The 14,235-nt window shown below is 34.8% G+C and overlaps 1 protein-coding gene across 1 annotated transcript in view; it reads right to left on the bottom strand.

The window, feature by feature from the left end:
- The window catches only part of LOC129227254 (equilibrative nucleoside transporter 1-like), a 99,144-nt gene that overhangs the window by 30,524 nt on the left and 54,385 nt on the right, over positions 1–14,235 (bottom strand). The window contains exons 5-8 of the mRNA XM_054861772.1: positions 13,757–13,851; positions 8,652–8,702; positions 8,472–8,557; positions 5,129–5,275 (exon numbers count right to left, since the gene is read on the bottom strand). Coding sequence (XP_054717747.1) covers positions 5,129–5,275; positions 8,472–8,557; positions 8,652–8,702; positions 13,757–13,851 — 379 coding nt within the window. The remainder of the gene's footprint in view (positions 1–5,128; positions 5,276–8,471; positions 8,558–8,651; positions 8,703–13,756; positions 13,852–14,235) is intronic.

Genomic DNA, 14,235 nt, shown 5'->3' with positions numbered 1-14,235 from the left:
ATGATACACAACATGATAATAGTAAAGGGCGTTAATATAATCTTCACGCTCTTACTATACCGTGAGGATTAGATTAACATTTCTATTATCAAAACATGAAGTACTCAAAAATGAGTAGATTTTACTGATTTTTAAGTATTCTGCTTTAATAGCTCATTTTATTAATTTCAAATGAGGAAAACAATTACGTAGTGTAAAGCCCATCACTTATTACTACAAGTTGTAAACTTTCACATTATAAAAAACAATTGTGTAACCAACCTTACTCCTTAAATTTGGTGGAAGCGTAGCTGCATCTACTGCTCTGGAGTAACTTAACTGATATAACTGGTGCAAAGTTCCACATCGCTTGTGGAAGGTTACACCATGGTAATATAACTATAGCGTAGCGTCTCACTCATTTCTACGTAAGGTTAGACCATAATGTTCTATATGCTTACAGATAAATTATTTGAAAGGTTACACAATAACAAAATTTAAGCTTTCATTTGACTTTCTTGAACTGGTTCTCATTTTCAATTGTAAGTGGACTTATACTTCAAGTTAACTATTTGATGGTTTAAATTAACCAGGTAGGTACATTAAATGATCAATTAATATTTTTTTCTACACGATTTAAATTGAAAGTACAAAAGTAAATTAGTAGGTGAAAATACTTGAAATTTCGTTATAACAGTATTTTTAAAAAATCATGCTAGAAACCCCTTGTTTTTTGTCTTCTTTAAAACTTTTGCTTTCAATCATTCGTTTATTCAATATTTATCAAGTTCATTTTTTTCCACAATCAATGTACACCAATTACAAACAAAACGTTTTTATTGCACTATTAGAGGAATACCCAGGACACCGGGTGGGGTCTGAACTCACAACGGGAGTCTTACAGACATATCGCAAAGCAAGAGAACTGCTCGGCCACAAAGATCCGTTTTCATTTCGCTCATAAGATTTTACCAACTCTGTGCCGATATTGATCTTTACGCATACACTTTGAATTCTACTGACTGCAGGTGGGACTTACACGAAACATAGTGCAAGGTTCCTCCAACAATTTGAGTTCTTTAAACAGAGATACTACACACTCCAGAATTCGTGAACGTTACACCCATTTATAATGGTAATCTTACACAATTTTTTTCCAGTGCATGACATTTCGAATTGCATAAACATTTATCCCTCCTCAAGGACGGATACAAGGGAGGGGTGATCGCCCCTTCTTTGAGCGAGATACAGGACCTTCTTCAGGTATATATTTTCAATATTTAAGTTCCAAAAACAGCAAAATTACATAATCTTCGTTGGTGTTGGGAGTTTTCAAGCTTTAAAATAAACGTTAGTCACTCCACATCTCCCAACTAAACCCAGAAGGTCTTGCAACCATTCGGGGGACAAGTAGAGGAGTCTCTGTCTCTCTCACTTGCAGCGCTGTCATACCGGAAGTGACACATGTGTCGTCTACCAGTCAATCTCCGATCTACCATTATCATTTCGGGCTTTGGCCAAGGATTCCCGGCCAGTTCGCGAAATGGCCAGCCAAAGTAGAAAATACAATAGTAATTGCAAGTATTTCGGGCTTTGGCCAAAGCTCTTGGCCAGTACGCGAAATGGCTGGCCAATTCGCGAACTGGCCGAACTTCGGGCTTTGGCCGTAACATATATATATTTTGCACTGAAATGTTTTTTTTTTTTTTAAATGGAACTTTTTATGCGAGGGCTTTGAAATTCTGATCTGCAACCTTTTTGTGTGACGGAAGTGACGTAGCTTGTTTTTAATTGTGGCTAAAAACAATGAAAAATAATAGTAACTGTAAAGTTAAAATACTTCTGCTTTTTAATTGCTGCCAAAAACAATGAAAAAATATAAATAATTATGAAGCTAAGTTTGTTAATAACCTAATAATAAGAATAGACCGAGCTATGGCAACCCTTTTGCTGCTCATAAACCAAACCATGTGACTGGTGGATATCCTAGCAACAGCGGGCGTTGATCGTAGCAGACGATCAACGCCCGCGAGAAATAAAATAAATAGAATTGATGGAACACGGAAGAATGATCTTTTATGGAGTCCAATATGTAAATTTGTTATTCTAAATTGTAAATATTTTGTTGACATAGTGAGTTTTCGTTTAGATAGTACTGTGCATTTAGTCAATTTCAATAACTCTCTAAGCAATTAAAGATGCAAGCGCCCAAAAAGAACCTACAAATTCTAAGATTTTTTCCTACAAATTCAATTTAAGATAGCGATTAGTACATTTTTGCGTTAACGCAATTCGCAACTCCAGCGCTCGAATACGCTACCTTGCGATGATTTACAAAACTACCGAAAAAACTAAAACATTGTCACATTGCGCTCCATGTGTGTCTGTTGACGTAAACACAGGCAGTTTGTTAGGAGCATTTATTAACGCATTCGATGTGTCTTAGATAGCCTTCAGCAACAGAAATTGTTTCGTCCCTTAATGGTATTCTCGATCTTCTCAAAATAATGTTAGTTTTCATTATTTCCCTCTAAAAAGTGTGATAATTGTCGTAAATGGCGAAAGCGTAAAACAAGAAAACTCTGGGTTAACAAACTTCGCATTTGCTCTGTTCGATGCATTTTTCTTTCTTTTTCTTTTTAAAGAGGATAACAGTATACCAGGTAATATTTTTTAAATTGTTTTGTTTGAATTTGTAAGAATATGGGGTTTTTTTTTTTTGTTAATCTTAAGTTCGAAAGAAGGATTTGATAACATTAGCAGGAGAATTAGGGCTTTCATCTCCGCCTAGTTTAAAAATAATTAATTAAATTAACCTAATTTACTGCAGCATTTAGTTGGAATGGGCAGTATGCAAAATATTTTCTTGAATATATTATCGTAGAACGAAATGAAAAATGTTTAACGCTGAGAATTTTCCTCGCCAAAATAGTGGGATTATAGTGTAGGGTTATAGTTTTGTGCGAGCAAAGAACATTTGGCGAGAGATATCGCATGTCAGTTAAACGATATTTATTTCTTATCATGATTGGAATAAAAATGGTAGAAAGATTACAGAATTCGATAAGTTTAAAGAAATAATGTTAGATCAATTGAAAAGAAAACTACGACCATTTATCCGTGAGAATGTTGTTGATGATTAGCATGGCATGAATTAAATTATAACGCAGAAATGAGAAAAATACGAAACAGAAAAATTTAAAATTAACCGATTCGGCAATTTGAGAAAAATAACTCAGCTACAAATGCAAAACAATTAGCGCTAGCCAAGCAAGACAAAGAAGTATTATCTTCTTTTGATAATAATTCGTAATGTCATATAATTAAATTATCTAGCATTAATTGTTATTCTTGTCAGGCTACAATTATTATTTAGTTTTATCAAGAATTGATAAATATCGAATTCAACATCGTGGAAATGGCTGCTTATAACTACGAACTACGTAATTTGCATTAATTTTTGACGTTTAGTAATGCTTCTTGAATTCTCATTTCTTTCTACGTGGGCCAGAATATCAATAAGACTTTGAAAATTAATTTAAAAAGAATAAAGCGAAAAAATCATGCATACGAACAAAATTTACTAGGCTTATTAGCATTTTCCTCGTTACCACGTGCGTTTGTTTTACCTTTATCGTCCGCCATTAGAAAGTGGCTACAGTGTCCCCTATAGTTCGCTGAATACGTTTACGCCATTACGTTCACGCCAACGCTGACGTAGCAGTTCCATATGAAATAAAAGTTACTGAAAACTGTGATCGAAAACTAGTTACTAATGTCAAAATAATGCATAACTAAAAGAAAAACAGTTCAACCTCTACACCTGGAAACAAATAATAATAAAAACACATTACGTCTTAAAATACATGTCGAGTGCCAAACTATAGATAATGTTGCCATCTAGCAACAAAGCTGCCAAAGTTTTCGCCAAGCCTCCCACCAGTCACATGATGTATCCATGAACCAATTTTTTCATCAACAAGTCTGGGAAAGCTCGGTCTACTCTTATTAGGTTGCGTTCGACGAACCTCACCGGTTAGTAACCGGTTACAAACTGCTTAGAATGGTTACCTCACCGGTTACCATTCTAAGCAGTTGATTGGTTGATTGGAGCACGTGATCATTAGGTGTCACGTGATTAACTAACCGGTAGCTCTCGGTCGTTCTCCTCGAACGCAACCTTATTAGTCTATGAACTAAGCAGATTAATTTCAAGGCTGAACTCAAGCAAGCATATATTTTTGGATTTAAACGACACATTTTTTTTTTATGAAACGCTTTTGAAAAAAAATCGATCGTCAAAAACTAAAGCCGTTTTTCGTTGAACTTATGTATTATCGAGGAAAATATACAATGACTCAAAGTAACATTAAGTCACGCAGCTCCTCTATTTTAAACTATTCCACTCATACAAGGTGCGTTACATAAGTAATGTGACCAAATTCGTAATAAGTCATTTATTTTATATATTCGTTCTCCGGTTAAAGCCAATCGTATAACTGGAACCTTCAGAAAAAACTTAGGTTGGTTTATTACAACAGTTGGCACTTTTCTTCTTTGCTAAAAAGCGCCAAAAGTATTATTGCGAACATGGCCAAAGCTAAAACAGAATTGCAAACAAGTACCATGAATATAACTCCCCTGCAATTCTAGCAAAGCTACGGAATCCAGAGACTTATTCGCTTTCATCGGTAGCTTAATCAATCTGGACCGGCCGTAATCGAACTGAAGCCGATGTACTTATTAAATACGTTCAGTTAATGTTTATAGTGGTAGCTAAAAATATTTTTCACAACAGTGAGAATTCTGCATTCTTGCAACTTGTAGCAATTCAGGATACTATTTGACAAAGATACTTGATTTTCTCAGAAAGTGGATAAAAATCTGCAAAATCCCGAAACGTTCCACGGAAATAATCTAACGTTTCGGAATTTTTTCAGTGTTCAGTCAATTCTTGAAAGCTCGAATATTCCTCTCTCGAGGTTTTCATTACGTTTCAAACTCTACAGCGTGTTGGAACTTCACATAGCTCGAACTACCAATATCTCGAAGTTTAGGATACAAACTAAATGTGTCGGAAGCATGAATATCCTAAATATGTTTGGAGAAAAGTAGGGTTTATGATTAAAATGGACGACTTATTACTTACGCTTCTCAGAGTTAAGCGAAAGAATCCAAATGTGATGCACAAGAAAACTGTAGCTGTAGCAAAGTAAAAACAGGCGCTGTCAGAAGGATTTGTGTTTCCCACCAGGGATAGAATTTGAGCTGCTGATGCTAGCATTCCACCAAGAGCCTTTAAAAAGAAAGACAAATAAATAAATAAATAAAATAAAATTAAAAGTAAATAAATAAATAAATAAATAAATAAATAAATAAAAATAAAACTAAAAATAAATAAATAAATAAATAAAAATTTATTAAAAAAATCATTGTTAACATCAAAAGGGACAAAATATCAGTTCAGGAAATAAATCAAGTACAGTAGACCCACGTTTTACGCGGTTTCGATTATACGCGGTTTAAGATTTGTTACCTTTATTTTAATTTATGCGGATGAGTTTCGGTTTTACGCAGATGCGGTAATGCAACCAAATAAAATGTTCCCCTCTTTCAATGTTCAAACTCTTAAAGATTGCAGAATACGCGTAATCAACTGCATTTTGTGCTAATAATCGAGTTTGGGCCACTGGAAACATTTTATGCGGTTGGTTCTAGAGCTATTTCCAGAAGTAAAGTTATTAAACGCACACAGTTTAGAATTCACTGAAAGATGAGCTTTTAGGAGTGACAAAGGATGCCAAAACCAACGAGGATACCGACGTCGGTGACGCACAACCAAAAAGATTCACATTGAAAATTTTGAACCATTCCCAGACAATAGAATTGATTTTTCTGATTTGTTAGTGAAGGAAGATTCTATCATGGAAATGACGCAAGTGATCATGGATGCATTAATGCTCTGCAAAGAATTACAGAAAAATAATCTTAATGACTGCCAAAGACTATCGTAGCCAGCTCCTCTTTATAAACCGAACACGAAATTAATTTATGTTTTCTTTATGCGTGTTGTGCATAAAAGTCGATATAAGTACACATTAAACTTATTATACAATTAGTCATCACTAGAATGAAGTATTTGTTATCTACGGAACTAAAACCCTATTTTAACACTATTGTTAGGTCTCAATTTACGCGGCATTTCCGTGGAACGTAACCCCCGCGTAAAACGGGAGTCTACCGTAATTTTAACTGTCGGAAAAAACAAATTTAACTACGTTGCGTTAAGTATTTTTCTACAGTGTGCCCATTAAAGTTCCTTGTCACCCTCTTAATTTCGGAACGGCTGCTGCTATCTTTATAAACGTGGTGTCTATGTGTGGTAAATCAGATATGCGCTACCGAATGAGATATAGAGATCCTAAATACGGAGAGATTGGACAACTTAGGAACGGCGGCCATCTTATGTCCAAAGATGCTCACTCCCCGTAGACCGTAATGCATATTCTGTCCCAAATATCACTGTACATTGTATCGAAAAAATTGGAAGTTAGTTATGATATTATGAAATGCAATGTACAGATCACAAATATCTGTTTGTTTTCTATCTTTATGAACAAGTTTTTGAGAAAAAAAATTCTTTGTAAGCGCTATGACGATACGAAACGATTGGCGCCGGATTGAGACTTGGCGCTCGCTTCATTTAATGAAAATACGCGGAGAAAAAAAATCAGTCTGTTCTTTAAAGATTTTATGTCATAGATTCCGTGGGAAAGCTAAAAATTCACACGGCGCAGCATTCCGAGCTGACAACAGTTGTAAACATGGCAGAGATCGACGCGCCGTTGTCCAATCTCTCCTAGAGATCCTATATACGGAGAGATTGGACAACGGCGCGCCGATCTCCGCCATGTTTAGTCCAAGTGTTGTCAGCTCGGAATACTGCGTCGTGTGAATTTTTAGTTTTCCTACGGAATATAGGACATGATATCTTTAAAGAACAGACTGATTTTCTTTTCTCCTCGTATTTTCATTAAACTGAGTGAGCGCCAAGTCTGGCAATTCGGCTGCAATTACTTCGCATCGTCATACCGCGTACAAAGATTTTTTTTTCTCAAAAACTTGTTCATAAAGATAGAAAACAAACAGATATTTGTGATCTACACATAGCGTTTCATAATATCATAACTAGCTTCCAATTTTTCCGATACAATTTACAGTGATATTTGGGGCAGAAGATGCATTACGGTCTGCGGGGAGTGAGCATCTTTGGACATAAGATGACCGCCGTTCCGAAGTTGTCCAATCTCTCCGTATTTAGGATCACTAATCTCTCCGTATTTAGGATCTCTAATCTCTCCGTATATAGGATCTCTAGAATGAGACCGCTCACAGAGCCACCTGGTGGAAAAATGCAGAGCTAAACTTTCTAAGTTAAATTTCTTCTTTCTAAAATTTCTTTTTAAGCTGTGCTGTATTTTGCAAAGATCTAAACAAATAGTTCTTAAGTGCACATGAGAAAAAGATTGAATTTCCAATTGTCATTTAAAAGACGCTTTTTTTCAAAAATGAATTTTAATAAGTTTTTTAAAAACTTTTATTGAACCACTATTTGATAAATTTCATCCCCTAATATGGCAATCCACTTACGTTATATACTACACCAAAAATCGGAATCTAAGTATGTTTCTAACGTTTTCCGTTTATCATTTACTTTTCTATTATATTTATGTATGCATCCGTTCATATTTATTAGTTTTTTGATTTTTTAAGGGTGTTTCAAAATGAGTAGCGGGGTTTTAACATGTTATAATATTTATTACACCAAACTTGTGCCACAAGTGATATATCAAATGAAAGAGAAACTCAAACAGTTTTGTTTGTTGGCAGCAGTGCGCATGCGCGTGGAATGTTTCTGCTGCAATCCGCTAGAAAGCGCTTGTAGCAAAGATGGCGACTAAAGAACAGAAAGTGTTTTGTGTTTTATCTGTCAGCAAGATGGTGCGCCGCCTCACTGGCATAATGAGGTACGCGATTGGCTTAACCTAACTGTACCCGACCGCTGGATTGGCTGTAAGGGGCCTAATGACAGGGCTTGTTTCCCATGACCTCCACGGTCACCCGACCTAACGCCGTGTGATTTCTATCTTTGGGGGTTTATTAAGGACCGTGTATATGTGCCTTCACTGCCAGCCGACCTTCCCGAATTGAGGAACAGGATTGAAACAGCTGTTGCAGCAATTACTAATGAGACACTCATCAAAGTTCGGGAAGAACTCGCATATCGTCTTGACGTGTGCCGAGTGACGAATGGTGCTCACATTGAACACTTGTAGGCTATTATGTAAAACTGTTTGAGTTTCTCTTTCATTTGATATATCACTTGTGGCTGTAATTTTGGTGTAATAAATATTATAACATGTTAAAACCCCGCTATTCATTTTGAAACACCCTGTATATTGCGTGCCGAAGTTCATATGAATTTTACTCACCATGCCATTGACGTTATAACCCATATACCTTTTCGGTAAACTGCCTGCGATTCCGGTTCCTCCTCCTTGCACAAAGCCACACATTGCTGCAAAATCAAGTTTTACGTTAAAATTTTAACTTCCGTTTCGATTTCTTTTTAAAAAGTAGGTAGTTCTGAGCATGAAATTATAATTACTTACAGTTTATTGCAACGACAATTCCTATCGTAATACCAAAAAACGCTGTTTGATCTGGAAATGAAATAAAATAAAACTGTTCAAAACTCAATTGCAGTAATTACTTTTTATTATGAGATACATTAAAACAACGTTTGTAAGTCTCCACGAACAATTTTATTAAAAGACAGCTCTAATGGGGTTGTTTTCTTCAGTCAAAAGTAGTACTTTTAGTCACTGAAATTGATAGAATAAGCAAAGAAAATAACATGGACCCAGAAAATTCTTTCATTTTCCCAACAGTTATTTTTTAACTAACTTTTTAAAATGTCCGATTTTGCAAACAAGGCGTGGTCTTGATGACGTCACAAATGATGCTCTTTGGCGCATTTTGTACCGCGTTTCCACGTTATGATAATCAAGAAGCGAATATAATATTGCGCTCTACGCTTGCTATCAACCATATCGTTGCCAATAGACGTGAGTAAAGATGCGAATTAAATATTTTGCTCTGTGAATGGCAACACAGAATGGCATTTCATCATTTGTGATGTCATCCGCAAGAAATGTAAATAATGAAAGCGCACCGATTTAAGTAATTTTTTAAAAATATTAAACTTAAACAAATTATTTACAAAATGGTTAGACCCTATGTTTTTAAGCATGTTATTTCAGAAAAAAAATACTTTTAAAATTTTTGAAACGACCCCATTAGAGATGTGAGATTTGTCTATTTTTTATGAACAGCATCTAGCGAAAATTGATCGAGAAATTCTTTTTGCGCTACATCAATAACCTGTCGATAAAAAAACTGCATTTAGTACTTCAAATTTCTTTGCCTCAATGTCACAGAATTCTTTTTTCACTGCAGCAAGAAACTTACAAAAGAAAAGCCTCATTTACTGGGAATGCCAGTCGTTAACGTCATATCAAATAACAATTTATGTGACAGACTTACAAGGGACAGACATGTGATAGGGGGTCTTAATATTAATTCCGCTACCTGTACGATCGTTTTTACAACTTCCATCAGCATAGATCTGGACTGCATCTTCTTTACTAATAATAAAGCAGAAAGTCTCTCTGTCCGGAGGATGTCTGGATGTCTGTAGGATGTCTGTAGGATGTCTGTGACGCGCATAGCGCCTAAACCGTTCGGCCGATTTTCATGAAATTTGGCACAAAGTTAGTATGTAGCATGGGGGTGTGCACCTCGAAGCGATTTTTCGAAAATTCGATGTGGTTCTTTTTTTATTCCAATTTTAAGAAAAAAAAAAACTATCATAAATTACGAAATTATCATAACGTGGAACCGTAACATGGGCACAAGCTAATTGGCGAGATACGAAATTATCATAACGTGGAACTGTAACGTCGGTACAAGCTAATTGGCGAGAAAATTCACCATACATTATTTGTAAATATACAGGCGAACCAAAAGACCTTTAATTTTTCTATTACGGGCGAAGCCGTGCGGGTGCCACTAGTTATAAATACAGCTGATAATTTCCAGTGCCAGCTGTCTAACAAAACACTTTTGAAAAACATATATGTTAATGAACGTTATTCTATTCATAATGCTGTAATCAATCGTGCAACAGCAATCAGCACGTTAAACGCCTGTAAAATATTTTTTAGTACAATGTCTGCCTGTACATGTATAATACTAACATAATTACTAAATTAATACTGAAGATGCTCTAGATATGTTCTGCTTAAAAGGTATGTTTCATTGAAATGTTTTTAGTATAAAACTGTTGCAGGAAAATTTACTATTAGTCACACAATAAAATTGTTTAAGGCCTTAGACCTGTTTTATTTTTGCATAATTTTCATTTGACTTGATTCTCTCAAGGGGTCACAGTACCTTTCAAACATTTTTTTAAAATTTAAGTAAATTTTATATTTCTTTAAAACCATAACATGCATACTTTTTTCTTAATCAATAATTTATTTTCAAAATTTAAAAATATTGCCTACTTTTTTAAAAATTCAAAAAAAAAGAAAAAAATTTCAATTTTTTGAAATTCCTAAGGCTTTTTTTATTTTTGCGCTAATTAAAATTTTTTTTTTTTTTGCTAAACGATCACCATAATCATCTCTAAAAATCTGTGCATTCATTTGATTATGAGTTTATTAGAAAATTTTCTGTGATTAATTATGTAAAAAATCAAAGTTTTTTTTTTTTTAATTTGGTTTTTAAAGGTTTAACATGCTCTAAACATTAGAGTTAGAGTGATTTATAAAATATTTTTCCAATGCACATTTTTGTCAAATATTATATCCCAATTGCAAAAAGTATTACTTTAAAGCTGTATCTTTAATAGAAAAAAATCCTTAGGGATTCTAATGACATGAAAACACAAAAATACCATCATCGAGAAAAAGCAGTTTAAAGTTTTTCTTTTGCATAAGAACACATAGCGAGCATGGCCTAAAACCACTCATAATTTTTTAAATATTTGAACTAAAGCAATGAAACTTTTTCCCTGTGTTCAGAATAGTTTTTAGTTTTGAAATAAGCAATAAAAAAGCTTTTGATCATTTCATCATTTTTGAGGTACTGTAACCCCGTAATGCCTAGTGGCGCTTGAAGCCACTATCGTGGCGTTCCATTCTCAATGCCGCCTATTTGGCACTCCCCCAGCTGGGCCAACCAAACGTATTTCATAAATTTCATTACTAGGGCTGAACGTGTGAAAATTAAAAGTTATTTTTTGATGCATCAATTATGAATCGATTTCATTTAGGGTCACTCCTTTGAAAGACGTATAAACAATGCTTTACTATATAGGGTTAGCAGAAAAAAAAAAATCCCGGTGTTAAAAATTTATCTTTCATAAACTATTACACTTAGCACTATAAATTATGCATAAAAATGAACTGTGAGAGTTATTTTTTTCATTTACAATGTTCGATGTGAGCGCCTTTCGTAACGTGACACACATCTATGACATACATATGGGCGTTTTACTGTCAATTTTTTGTAATGATACACATGTGCGATCTTTCAGTTCTTGCAATGTTGGTTGATTTGATTATGGTTTTTGACGCAAGGATAGGTTTTTGGCTTGCAATGTTGTATGCAATGGTGCTGTATAAACACTGCCTTGATGAAACCTCGTAAAAAAATCACATGGGGTTAGGTTTGGAGATGTGGCTGGCCAACGCATAAAGGGTAAATCATCATCACCTGCACTGCTTAATCCAGCGTTGCGGAACGTCAGTGAGCAGCGAAGTGGGAGGGGGACACACCCCCAGAGGTCTTGGTTTTAACGTTGTTGCCAATCTGAATACAGCAGTTAATACCAGGGCTGCGGAGTCGGATGGTCGACTCCGACCCCGACTCCTGTAGTTTGAAACGCCGGACTCCGACTCTGGATTTTTTTTAAATTATACTTTTTCAATAATCTTTCCCCGTTCAGGGAAAGGGGAGAAACCTCAAAACAGAGTTTTAAATATGAATTCCTTTTATGAAAATTTCGCACTTTGTATTTTATTGAAAACCTAAGACGCATACAGTGAAACCTGTGTAAGTTGACCACTTGCGGTGCACTACTTTAGTGGTGAACTTAAGCAGTTGGTCAGCTTACAGAGGTTGAATTACATAATATATATCTAATTCTGCGCCTGAAAATAGTGGTCAACTTAGGCAGGTGGTCAACTTTACAGGTTTTACTGTACTACAACATTAGAAATTCAATTTAAAAATCGAATTTTCCAATAGTTACGAGATTAAAAGTGAGATGACTCACAAATCCCTTTAAAAATTTAAAAGGATTACTAGTAATTCAATGTATAACAAATAGATATTGATCAAATCGTGTGCTTTCAATTTTTAAAAGCTGTAACTTGAGAGAAAAAAAGCTTTTTCTCTAAGTCTATGTTCTTGAGAGGGTGTGGTACGCCCCGGGTGACACCCATCTGGTAGGTGACACCCAAAGTCAATTTCAGAGTTTATAAAAAATATAAATACTCTAATTCTGAAAATTTTCCCAAATATATTTTAAATTATATTTCATCAATAAAATTTCAACTAAAATAGGGCACATATACGTCAGGAACAAATTTTACACGAAATGCGGCGGTATACAAATTTATACGGATAGCTTTTACTATACCTATACTTCTTCTTCGCTAAATTTTGAATTTAAATTTTATTGGCTGTTTTAGAATTAACCTTAATATGAAGATTTTAAGATTAACTGCAATTATAGAGTGTTTTAACTAAGAAATCATTTACACTTATTTTGTTCCATACTTTTTTTTTATAAAAAGTCGTAATAAAGAAAAAAGCATTAGATTCGTTCATCGGATCTTTTAGATTCGTGCTTTCGCGCCAGAACTTTTTTGAATTTGCCAATCACCCTTAAACGTTTCAACCTTAGCTACGAGCCTCAACTTACTAATTTGTTACGTGTCTTTTACTATTTTATAACTGAGATCGAACAAAACACTATATTTCTATTTTTATTTGAAAGTGATTACTTGAAAATGTTAGGCAGCAAAACCGTCTGCTGACAGTTGCTATTAGTTAAGTTAAAAGCAAGATAACTAGGGGACGGCTACAGAAAGCTCGGTAAGCACTCAAGCTAGCTGAGTGCCATAATGGCAGTTATTTTCTCATTAGTAGCTTTTTATACATGTAATCGAACCAACTGGTAATCAGTTTTTAAAAAATGTAAGGAGAGTCAGTGAAAATGAAAGAAAAAAAAGAAGCCCAGAGTTGGAGTCGGCATGCTTTCTAACGACTCCGACTCCGAATCCTTTACTCCAAAATCTGTCCGACTCCACATCCGTGGTTAATACACGTGTAAGGACTGTTGTGACCGAAAAAGAAAATCCCTCCAGAAGGAATTTCAGGCTGCGCTAGTGCGGAACGTTCATGTTTAATTAGTTACGTACGTTAAAAAAAACCTTTCACAGTTTATCTTTATTTTTATGCATCATTTATAGTGCTAAGTGTAATAGTTTATGCAATATAAATTTTTAAAACGGGGACATTCTTTTATGCTAATCCTGTATTTGTAAAAACAAAATGAAAAGAAATACACAAAATAGGAAACTACAAGTAAAAATGGAATGTTCATACTTAGGTATGTACGTATGATTTAGCGAACGCCACTTACGTTTATCAGTATTTACGAACACGATGGATGTCGTTACTAGAAACAAAAGTATCATGCCCAGGAGGGGATATTGAATCCTCTTCGATGGCAGAAACCTGAAGGGAGAGAAAAATAGCTATGACTGTTAATGACTTTTCGTTTCAATAGTACAGACTTTAATAGTGAATTCGCAATTCTAGAGCTTGAATAAGCTACCTTTGTGGTGATTTAAGAAACTACAAAGAGGTGCAACATTCTGTTCAACGTTTCTCCACGCTGTGGTGAAATCTATGCTTCAGACAGTTTGTGGTGTGAAAATTTTTAAAAATAATCACGACCCCCTCCCCCCCAATTTTTTCTATCTCTTCCTCTTCGCTTATTTGAAATGGTAAATTTAGAAAATTTTTAACGTAGAGAGGTATTGATATTATTGAATCTCTTTGAATTTTCTACAAAAGACTCGATTTGCACACTGTCACCAGCTGTAAGCAGGATTCGTT

This window comes from Uloborus diversus, chromosome 8 (assembly GCF_026930045.1).
Source record: "Uloborus diversus isolate 005 chromosome 8, Udiv.v.3.1, whole genome shotgun sequence".
Taxonomy (NCBI): Eukaryota; Metazoa; Arthropoda; class Arachnida; order Araneae; family Uloboridae; genus Uloborus; species Uloborus diversus.
Note: the sequence above shows the minus strand (reverse complement) of the source record. Positions and strands in the feature narration are given on the sequence as shown.